General features: G+C 40.8%; 1 protein-coding gene across 5 annotated transcripts; it reads left to right on the top strand.

Moving 5' to 3' along the window:
• Positions 1–297: 297 nt before the first annotated feature.
• LOC113121396 (titin-like) lies at positions 298–11,778 on the top strand. Of its 5 annotated transcripts, none has more exons than XM_026291823.1 (10): positions 298–388; positions 1,051–7,864; positions 7,950–8,052; positions 8,401–8,482; positions 8,572–8,677; positions 8,956–9,087; positions 9,473–9,562; positions 9,797–9,940; positions 10,080–10,264; positions 10,347–11,778. In XM_026291823.1, exons 2-10 carry the CDS (start codon positions 1,052–1,054, stop codon positions 10,513–10,515), a joined length of 7,824 nt encoding a protein of 2,607 aa, XP_026147608.1. In that variant the 5' UTR covers positions 298–388; position 1,051; the 3' UTR covers positions 10,516–11,778. The 5 variants fall into 5 exon arrangements, with proteins under 5 accessions (XP_026147608.1, XP_026147606.1, XP_026147610.1 ...); XM_026291821.1 differs by having other exon boundaries at positions 8,569–8,677; XM_026291822.2 differs by lacking the exon at positions 298–388 and adding an exon at positions 419–672 and having other exon boundaries at positions 8,569–8,677.
• Positions 11,779–12,027: the final 249 nt, after the last annotated feature.

Genomic DNA, 12,027 nt, shown 5'->3' with positions numbered 1-12,027 from the left:
TAACTCAATTTAACTGAGAATTTGAGTGCAGCACTTTTGCTTGTAATGTTTTCACATCTAGATATTTCTCACAAGATATTTCTGATGGTTTGGCCTTTGTTTTGCCTGCACCGTATAATGTGTTTTGTGTCTTACAGACTTTTAAAACACAACTGTGCGGACACATCGGATGAAAATAATACCCCATTCATAATGTGCATTACTCAGCATTATGTGAACGTGATAATTACAAAAAATACAAATCTCCAAAATAAAGTCTGGTCCTTCGCTGTGTGCCTCGTGAGGGTTACGTCACATCCGCCTTTTCCCTCCGGAAGTACAGTTAATTTTTATTCACGGGGAAAAAAAAAAAAAAACACAGCTGCTGTTGGAAAAGAGCACATCAAAAGTGAGTTTCATTGGCGGATGCCGTGCCTGTGTCTTTTCGCTGACGTTAATATTAGTAGGACCGCTCTGTGAGCTGGCTGCCTGGTTTGTCAGGCTGCTGTTTCGAGTGACTTGAACGTCGAGTCTCGCTTCGCTCATTTGTTGCGAGTTGGCTGCTGCTAGCGTTAGCCAGCTCCACTTAGCCAGCTAACTCTGCGTTTCTGACTGTCTGAACAACTCCTGGGGACAGCAATCTCCACCGACTGCCAGACAGTCCGCAGGATAAGTTATATAGTTGCTGACCAAGTGAGTAAATGCGACCAGTAAAGCCCCTAGCCATCCACTTGTTTTATGTGCAGCGTTAGCCAGCCTTGTTGCTTTTAGGCTTACGAGGTTACTGTTAGTGCATTTGGTAAAAGGTAGCAGGTTTCATCAGTACAGTTTATGTCTGGAGTTTACACATCGCAGAGGTATCATGATGTGTGGTTTGCAGGCATGTTTTCTATTCAGGAGGACTTCATCACATTTCATTAGTCCACACATACAGAGGAGAGAAAACTGCAGGGTGCTAGGAAAATTTGTGAACCCCAGCTAGTTTGATCAGCAGTAATCTTTAAATTAAGATGTATGTGTTCTTTTGTCCTGGATTTATCATGTGCATTGTAATTTGTGGTGTTTTGACAGAATGCCGGCCCCAAAGAGAGGACCAGCTCCTCAAGATTCTCAGGCTAAGATGCGGAGGATGGATGTGGATACCGAGGCTTTGCCATCCAAAACTGTTGCAGCTCCGATTAATAGGTCACTTAAAATGGGATATAAGCGAAAAAAGTTAGCAGCCCCACAGTCTAAGAAAAAACAGTCTGGTTCACCAGAAGATGGAAATAAAGCAGCCAAGTCATGCAAACAAAATTCCCCTCCAAAGGATTCCAGCAAAACATTTACTGACCCACATGTCAAAAAAGCCAAGCTTCTGAATGCCTCAAGTGCCTCCAGCGGAGAAGCTCCCTCACAGAAAGCTAACTCCACAACTTCCCTCAAACGAACAGCTTCCACAGAATCTGATGATGAGCCGAGTAGTGACGGCAATAGGATTGATCTCTTCAGAGAGAGGGGTGACAGAGGCAGGGCCCGGTGCATCAGAAAGTATTCTAACCGAGTCAAAGCTAAGCGCAAGGCTGAAGATTTGTCATCAGGCCCACAGGAGATGAGCCAAGGGTTACTATCTGCACCAACTGACCTTATACAAATGGACCACAATTATGGTAGATTTTCAGATTCCCAGACTATTCAAGACATGGTTGAAGCTGATAAGAACGAGAAAAAAGAAAGTGCAGAATTGGTCACTGAACAAGAGAGACGAGAAAACTCAGATATTGGAACACAAGCACAGTCAAAGGAAACTTTGGCCTCTGTCACCAGAAGCGCAGAGGCTAACATCAACTCTGAGTGTGCAGCTGAAGAAAGTAAACATGAAGAAATCGAAAATTTGGAAAGCCAAAAGCTCATAGATAACAAAACACTAGCATCATCCCCAGGAATATCAGGCTCTGACTTTGCAGCAGCTGCAGATGTAACTTGCATCACATCTGAGGTGGAGGAAAATGGAAAAAAAGACATTGCAGAGACCATCGAAAGCCAAAAGGATATTGATGATGACACACTAGTATCATCAGTGCAAACAGTATGTTTTGTTACTGAAGAAGTTAATCCAAGCTATGAATGTCAAGACCAGGCCGATGCAAAAACAGGCTCAGCTTATGGACCTGAAAATCAGACAGATGAGAGCAGTGAAACTGAAACAAAGGAGACCACAGAGTTTGATTCTGAAAGGATGACTTTGAATATACAGTACAAAGTTAAGGAAAGTGAACATGAAAGGGAGGACGAGACTGTAGCAGCAAGTGCCTCAGAAGTTTTCTTGGAGCATAACGATGAAGGCGTAGAAGATAAAGAATTGTCAAATGAAACAAACTCTTCACCAGAAGAGATTCTGGTAGGGAGTAATAGTTCAGAGACTGAAACAGACCTTAGTGTCAAAATTCAGGTTACTTTCAAAAAGGAATCGAAAACTGTACACATGCAGGACCAAGTGCCAGATGAGATTACCAACTCATGTGATGGTGTGAGCAAAGTAATTACAAAGTCTGAAGAAAATCTTGAAGAAGGTGAAAGAAAAGTTGAGTTGCTGTCCACCCAGTCTTCTTCCGGTCCAGCATCCTTTGAGGTAACGCTCAGTCATGGCATTCAGAAAACTGAAATATTGACAGCTGATTGTGAGGCTCTTCATGAGCAAAAACAAAGAGAGGTGCTCTCTGAATGTGTCACAGTTTCAGCAAGTCATATTGACATGGAAACTAAAATAGCATCTGAGGACATGTCTGACTCAGCACCTAGGGAGGATATACAAAACGAGGGAAACTGCAAAGTTTTTGAACAAACAAAAGAAATACCTGCTGAAGTTAAAGATGTGATGGCTGAAAATACTAAAATTGTGGAACTACAGACTGTGTTGACCTCAGAGATGGAAATACAATATCAGCAAAAGGAAAAGACAGAAGATCTAACTACAGATACATCTACTGAAGTTGTTGAAGTCATGACTGAAAATTCTGAAATACTGGAAAACGCAGTCAAGAAAAACCCCAAATGTGCTATTGAACCAGAGAGTCAAAGCAAAATGGAAAAGGAAACTATAATAACATCAGAGGTTTCAAATCCAGCACCTACACTGGAAGTGAAGAGGAGTGATCTCACCAGAGACATATCTGTTAAAGTACATACTCATCTAGCTGTAAATTGTCAGAGCACAGAAGATGAAAGCAGGATTGATGCTGAATGTGTTGCTGCTCCTGATAATCAAATAGAAGTGGATATGCAGACTGCAGCCACATCAGAGGGGATTTCTGACCTAATACTGACAGTGGAAACTCAAAAGCAGACAAGCCAGGAAGTCAGTGAACCTACCAGAAACATATCTGATGAATTTCACAAGGATCATAAAGTTAAAGATTCAGAGATTGTAGAAAATGAAAAGGTGAACTTTGAACATGCGCCTTCACCAGAAACGCACATTGAAATTGAAGTGCAGACTCCATCAGCATCAATGATTTCTAACTCTGCAGTGGAAATACAAAAAGGTAAGATGGGAGTGAACATGACTGAAAAAACAGCAGAAGAGATTTCAAACACATCACCTGCAGTGGAAATGCAAAGTCAGGATGTCATGGCTTCAGAGGCTCACCAAGATCTAGCAGTGGAAAATTCTGTAAACATGGAAAAAGAAGACAAGGTGAACTTAACATTTGTGACTATACCTGAGACTCAAATGAAATTGGAAAGTGAGGCTGCCGGGAAATCTACAGGGATTTACAATCCAGACATTTCAGTGGCTATACAAATTCAGAAAAGCCAAAATGAAATCGATATGGAGACTGGAGCAACACTGAAGGAAATTTCTAATGTAGCACCTTACACTGAGAATAATGTGTGGGTTAAATCCACATCAGAGATTTCAGTTCCAGTGCCTGCAACAGAAATACAAAACCAAGTCACTGAACCTATAATAGACCCATCTGAAAAAGTTGTAAGGATGGCCACAGATGAGTGTAACAATAATGAAAATAAAGTTATCACACAGAGTGTCAAAGCCACAGAAAGTCCAGTGGAAATGGAAATGCAGACATCGACGACAGAAGAAATTTCTGATCCAACAACACCAGAACTGCAAAACCAGGGAGGCCAGATCAGTGACTTAACTACAGACACTGAAGTTAAAAACGATGCAAACATTGCTTACACTGAGAATAATGAAGACAATGAAGAGGTTAGGACTGAGTGTGTTAGCACCACTGGGAATCAAATAGAAATGGATACAGAAACAATAACAACACTGGAGGAGAATTCTGATCCTGGACCAGTAGAGGTAATACAAAACCATGTGTGCACGGAGATCAGAGACCTCAATACAGAGAATGACGTTCAAAAGGATCTAACGAGTACAAGTTGTTGGACTGAGGAAAACACAGACAAGACAACTCTGACTGTTGATGTTCCTGAGATTCAAACAAACATGGAAACTATTGCAGTGGCTGAAGAGGTTTCTTTTCAAGCTCCTAGGGAAGAAGAGCAAAACCAGGGCATGGAAGAAGTCACTGAACCATCCACAACCATATCAGATACAATTCAAAAACCTCTTCCAGTGACTAATTTGGAAATCAAAGTAAATGAATTTGTGCCTCAGACTGAGCCTAATGCTGAAGATATCCAAGGGGATATTGATGTAATAAGTAAGTCAATAGAAAATGTAGATTGTGCTTTAGAAGAGGAATCAGGGATGCAAATGATTGAGACCAAAGAAGAGGCTGCACTCAACTCTAGTGATAAGGCTGACAAAACTGTGAGAGCTATTGAAGGACAAGGAGAAGGAAATGGAAGCAATGAAATCGTTTTTGTTTGTGACCAACCAGATGACACTGATATTGCAATTCAGGCACCAGAAGAACAGATTAAGGCAGTTAATCAGTCAGACGTTCAGCTTTACGAAAACCAAATAGTGTATGAGCCCATTAGTAGTCCAGAAAGTACTGATGATAGGGAGCTTTCTACAGCATCAGAGACACATGATGGTGTTTCTTTACTGGATATACACAACACAGAGATCCACCAGATTAAAGAAGATTCATTGACTAATGAAGAAAACAAAGAAATTAGTGACCCACATCTTGAAAACGAGGAATTTGTAAAGGAAGAAATGTCTCTCTCAGACAGCCAAGCATCAGTTGAAGTGGAAGTACAAACTACCACTGTGCAACAGAGCTTGCTCCCTTCACAGTTGGAGCAGAGTAACATGGATGTGGGTGTGAAACAAGTTTCAGTGCTTGGCTGTAGTGACGATATCAGCACGCCTGATGGTTGGTCAGTAGATGAAACAGTCAAAAGCGGAAGGAATGGCTTTCTAGAGTGCGTAAGTGCCAATGAGTTTCTCGAACAAGAGCAGGAGGATGCTGGACTTCACAAGGTTGCAGATGTCATAGTGACAACAACTACAAGCACAACTGAAACTGAGATGCCAGATAGTATATCTGAGGAGTACGTTATCTTAGAGCCAGTATCAGAGAGTGAAATTAATTTTGATATTGTCACCCAAGCAGCAGCTGAATCAGGTTTATCTCCCTCATTTCCAGAAGAGGCCGATGCAGATAGAACATTAGAAGATGATGTCAAAACTCAGAGGGTTTTAAATGGTTCCCAACTAACTATCTTACCTGAGACAGAAGTACATGAGGTCAAAGGTGCTGCAGTGACTACTTTACAAGAGGATACTGAGACCCTTGTTAGGGCAGAAATATCAACCAGGGAAGGATTTGAAGTTTCAAATTTTGACCATTGCCAGCAAACAGCATCTGACATGACGGACATTAATGCTCCTGAAATGGAGGATGCTCAAACTGAGGTCACAGATGAAAACTGTGAAGCTGCGGTGATAGAGAATGCTGAGGCTAATCTGGACCTACAAGAATTGCAGATTCTGGAGGATATGGAGATTGGTCATGAGATTGTAGTAGCTGAGGAAAATAATGAAGAAAACCATGACAATGCAATAGTTGAAAAATCCCAGGAAACACCTGCTGTGGTCTCTCCTAAGATAGAAGAAAGGCTAAATGAGAAGAGCAAGGATGACACTAGTGGGACTAGCATGAAGCAGAACATCACAGCTGGTGAGAAGGCTGTAGATGATAAAAAGGGACAGGAGGAAGAAAAACCCAAGAAGCAAGAAATGAATACGCAAGCCCGAACCAAAGCTCGTCTGGCAGCTCTGGCAGAGCAAAAGGCTGCAGCATCTAAGAGAACTGCAAACAGACAGCAGCTAAACCTCTTAGCTCTCTGTCAGGAAATCGCAGATGACATAGCCACAGACAGCATGCTGTTGAAGCAGATAGAGGAAGAAGAACAAGCAGCAGCAGCAGCAGCAGCAGCAGCAGCAGCAGCAGAAGTGGCAGCCAAGGCTGGAGCCAGCAAGAATGAAAGTCCACCTGTAAACATGCAGGAAGCTGGAACTGTTAATATTGCCACTCCTGCTGGACCAGAAGGGTGCAATGTTCCAGCAACCCCTAGTGAGGAGGTGTCTGCAGCCCAGCCCTCAATAGCCGATTCAAATGAAGCCAAGCCTGCTGCAGAGCGTCCAAAGAGACGTTTCTTCATCACACAGATTTCAGTACCACTGAAAGCCCATGAGAAAAAGAAGCTGACTAGATATCAAAGACTTAGACAGGTTGAACTCCAAAGAGAGAAAATGTCTTGGGCACGTGTAAAGAAACTGAAGTCTGACCAGGTAAATCAGTTATTTACAGACATAGACTGGCAAGCACCTTTGTCTGCAGCCTCTCCATTTTCAGTGAGTTCTGTGATGACGACTCCTCCACTTGCAACCAGCCCATCAAAATCATTTCCCCCAAGTCCTAGCAAAATGGCTACATCTAAGATGGAAATTTCCAAGCCTGAGTCTCCTAAGACTGAACCCATCAATGCAGCCACCACTACAACAGAATCCAAAACTGAACCTACTAAAACTGAAACCTCCAAATCTGAACCCTCTAAGACTGAGTCTACCAAATCTGAAACCTCTAAAATGGAACCCAAAAAAGCTGGACCCACCAAAAATGAACCTACTAAAACTGAAGCCTCTAAAAAGGAATCTCCTAATATTGAAACCCGTAGAATTACAAGGCAAACAAAAGCTCAAACTCAAGCAGCAACTACTGCAGGACCTCCCCCAAAAGTGACCAGATCAGCAGCCAAGAGGACCCTTCCAGCAGTACCTCCTCCCATGCCCAACGGAGTTAATGCTCAAAAACTGAAGCCTGTTGAGTACAAGCCATACAGACCCCGGCCCAAATATTCCCCAGATGACTTTGAACTGGATGACGATCCAATACCCATTGTGCCGACAAAACCCGGTCCCCAGACTAGACCAGTACAAGCACCACAACCAAACCTTCAATCACAATCAACAACACAGTCTAAGCCCACACTTGCATCACGACCTGCCAACCCAGCAAAACTAGAAGCTCCAACCACACCTGCTAGACAGATCTCAGGTCAGTCAAAGCTCAGTGTTGCAGCCCCCAGTCAGTTAAAACCTGCCTCTCGTACCAATCCACAATTTAAACTTAATGTTACAACACCCCAGTTAGAGGCCACAGCTTCTCCTGCAGCTTCATCAAAAGCACTGGTTACAGCTCAAGATCATTTAAAGTCTTCTGTGTTGTCCGCAACTCAGTCAGAAGCTGTTTCAGCTCCAGGTCAGTTCAAGCCTGCAGTTTCCACTTCACCTCAGTTAAAACCCACTGATGCAAGCACAGCACAGTCTGCTCCAAAACCATTTCATCCTGCTGTTTCACCCACATCTGAGACCAAGTCTGCTGCTCCTGAAGATGATGTTGCTTCATTGCCTCAGAAAACCCCAAATACCCCATCATCAGATGATGGAAAATGCGAGGTATCTTGAAGACTTTACATGCCATAGTTTGTCAAACAGCATATCTGAATATACTGTAGATCATATCTTTTTTTCTTTTACATAGGATGCAACTGATCGACTTTCATCAACTCCCACCTCTTCCCTTCCCTCTGAAGAAACCTCAAAAGTGTCTGACGCTATGCAGCAGTGTGAAGAAAAACCTGCAGGTACATATTTATTTCCAAATGGCATGATGTATTTAAGCTAATATCATGTTGTCACATTACTAAATACAGGATTGGTTATATTTTCATGAAATAAGCTTTCATCTTTTACTGTTATCGCTAGATTTTAAAATCCATGTCTTAAAAAAATGGATATTGTCAAGAATATATGACTCAGCAATGTAACACTGAAAGAAAGTTTGTGTTCTGTATTTCATCATAGCTGTTTATAATTTCACCATAGATATTTTATAAATGTTTCTTTTTTTTTTCTTTGTTTCCCACAAGCATCTTCTCTGAGTGCTTGTAGAAATTTGTACCATTATGTAAAAATCTCTCCTTTTCTCAAAGTCCATGAAACTGAGACTTCACTGGAGGATGAGACAGAAAGAGCCCAGACAGCTGAGAAGATACCAGAAAAAACTTGTCAAGAGTAAGAAGTTTCTCTCAAGTCGTTTGACATATTTTTCCTTGTAGCGATAGAAACGTGTTGTAATCTAATGTGTATTTGTATCACAGCAGAGCAGCAAAGCCACAGGAAGGTGCCATTCCTCTGTCTGAAGCTTGTCTGCAAAGAGAAGTCAAGAAAGTAAAGGAAGCTGACAGAGATGGCAGCCAAACCATTATTGTAAATGGATTTGTTCATTTCTTCGTCTGTCATTTTAGATTTAGGACTTCAGTGCAGCCTCACCGCTTCAGATTACGATACAGTTCTGGAGCAGGAAATTGTTTATAGCAAGTGAACTTAAATCAACTAGGAGTCCCCATTTACATATGTATAGAAATGACTGGGTAAGGTAGTGTTAGCTAATTGACATCCTTGTGAATACCTGAATATATTCTTGCATGTATTGTAAAAATGGATTCAGATGTAAAGAGTGTCAGAGTGCTTCTTTTTTCTCATAGGATGCAGGACAAAAGCATTTTGGAGCAGTGGCTTGCAGTGTGTGTGGGATGTTGTACTCTGCAGCCAACCCTGAGGATGAATCTCAGCATTTGCTCTTCCACAATCAGTTCGTCAGTGCTGTCAAATATGTGGTGAGAGGCTGTTTCTTTATGTTACACTGCTGTAGAGTGTTGAGTACTTTATATGAACTTCATAGTGTTTAGTCATTGTTTAATTTAGGTCTGTCGGATACATGACTACACAGATTTTCATAGTAACTGTATCATTGACCAAGAGCACCGGAAAATTTGAGTCTTCTTCCAAGCAGACTGGACTATGGTTCATTAAATGAAAAGTGCGACGATAAGCTTAGACAGAAAAAAAATGTATTATGCATTATGTCATAATATTTACAAAACCTGAAACATGTAGGTGGTTACTGTTACAGCAAAGGAAGAATATTCATCTCTAGCGGCGCAATTATTCGTATATGGTACAGTTTCTTACCTGTTTTTATTTATTTATTTTTTATCCCAGGGGTGGAAAAAAGAGAGGATCCTGGGAGAGTATCCTGATGGCAAGATCATTCTTGTCCTGCCGGATGATCCCAAATATGCTCTGAAGAAGGTATGTTGGAGAAGTAGCTTCTTTTGGTGGATATCACCAAATTACAATTACTACAATTATTAGAGTATTTTAAAAGCTAATACAAATTACTATTGATGTTAATCAGGTTGTTTCATGTTCCAAATAAGACAACATCTGTAACCTGCCAAAAACAACCAGTATAGTTGAAATATGGATCACTCAGCCCCCACAAGTGTATTTCCTCTGGAGAAACAGTAACCGTTTCTTCTTCAGGTTGAAGAAATCAGGGAGATGGTGGACAGTGACCTCGGCTTCCAGCAGGTGGAGACCAAGTGTCCGTCTCAGACCAAAACATTCCTCTTCATCTCAAATGACAAGAAAGTGGCTGGATGCCTCATAGCAGAGCACATACAAGAGGTGAAAGAACACCTGTCAACATGTGTATCATGTGCTTCTGCCCTCACAGATAGTTATGACTTAAAAACAAAATTCTAGGATAGACTGCATTAGTTTAATACTGATCCTTATTTGTATATGTGTTTGTGATTGGTCACAGGGGTACCGGGTGATTGAGGAGCCCCTACCAGAGGGTTCTGAAGGTGAGAAGGTGATGTTTGAACGTCAGAGAGCTTGGTGCTGCTCCACCACACCAGAACCAGCCATCTGTGGCATCAGCCGCATATGGGTAGTTAATATGATGAGACGTCGAGGCATCGCCTCACGCATGCTAGAGTGCCTCAGGTGAGTGTGTCTGCAAACTATTGAGATTTGATGTTGTATCACCCAAAAAATGAGTTAAACATACCAATGCTTGTCTTCACAGGAACAACTTCATATATGGTTCATACCTGAGCAAAGATGAGATTGCATTCTCTGACCCCACTCCTGATGGAAAACTTTTTGCAACACATTATTTTGGCACTTCCCAGTTTTTGGTTTATAACTTTGTGAGTGGAACACGCACTTCCCAGCCCAAAACTGATGCAGTATGACAGTTTTCACGCGAGGTACTGTGAATTTAACCAAGACACTTACTGACCAACGAAACCCACTTCTGCAAAGTAGTGTCTGGCATCTTTATGTGCGTAACAATTAAAAAAAAAAAAAATCCCTGTAAATTACTCCTTGGAGAGGATACATTTTGGTTTAAATCTCAGGATTAAAACAACAAGGTGTTGTTGAAAAATGTTATTAATCCACCCTTTAATCACTCTGCATAGTATTTTGGAAACAGAGTATTTTCTTTATACATTTTTAGTAAACATTTGGATTTATTAGAAATATAGAGTTTACATGCATGACCTAACAGCAATAGGAGACAAAGAGCATAAACCTGCTCAACTGCATAAACTATACAGTTACATTAGAGTTTGTCTTGCTTCTGTTTAAATGGTTTTGACACCTACATGATGTAGTAAACTGTACATTGAGGGTTTTTTCATGTGCATCACTTTACTTAACTTGCTACCATTGTCTGAAGTTGTGTTTATGAAACATTAATTATGCTTAGAAGTTACAATTGCACTGTGAGGGCAAGGTTGCCGTTTTTGATTTTACTGTCATGTTCTATTGTAATATTTCAAATTACCGTATTTTCCAGACTATACGTCGGAGTATAGTTCACTTTTAGCAAAATAGCCTTGTTGAAGAGAGAAAAAAAAATGAGTTGCTTTGATGGATTTCTAATTATACTAGTTATAGTCTAAATTAGCCTATGAAGAACGTAGGCTAGACATAACAAAGGCATTAGGATTATTACGATATGTATTCATCCGTGTATTATAACGTTAAAAGTTTAGCGTGAACATAAAGTGTTTTTCACAGTACAGTATCATCTTCAGGTGAGTCAAGAGTGCCATCTAACGCTAGTTACTACTGGACAAAATGACATATAATGAAATATACACATATAAGTCACTTCACTACATAAGTCACAAGAAAAGCCAGAGGAGTAAAAAAAAAAAAAAGTTTGATGTATAGTCTGGAAAATACGGTAATCATCCAAACCAGGTAATTTTGTTGGAGGAGCTTCTTTCAACAGTCTGATGGAGATGTGGCTTGATGTAACTTGGGCATTGTGTGCTTTTCATAGCTCACCTTACCTGAACTGTTTAGTTTTCCAAGCTGAGCCATATGCCATTCACAATTTAGCAGGGCATTGTAGCCTATACTGTATGAGTGATGTCTTTTAATTTTAACCAAGGTTGTGTATAGTATGCTTATTTGTGCCTAAATGAATAATGTTTGACTTACAATGTTGATTTCTTGTCTTTTCTATTTAGCCATATGTTCTTCTGAGCAAGATTTGGCATTTTATTAAGTTACTGTAGAGAGTCATCTTCCTATTCCTTAGTAACAGTGAATTAAAATGTGTATCTAATTATGATGTAGATGGAGCATCTATAGCAACATTTATAATGAAAGATGAGCAAGGTTTTGTGGCTCAGGTGTTGGCAAGTGTCAACCAGGTTCAACTTCTGTCACTGCAAACAGGAACGGTTCCT

Source organism: Mastacembelus armatus, chromosome 20 (assembly GCF_900324485.2).
Source record: "Mastacembelus armatus chromosome 20, fMasArm1.2, whole genome shotgun sequence".
Lineage (NCBI taxonomy): Eukaryota > Metazoa > Chordata > Actinopteri > Synbranchiformes > Mastacembelidae > Mastacembelus > Mastacembelus armatus.
The sequence above is the reverse complement of the archived record's forward strand: the minus strand, read 5'-3'. Positions and strand labels throughout refer to the sequence as shown.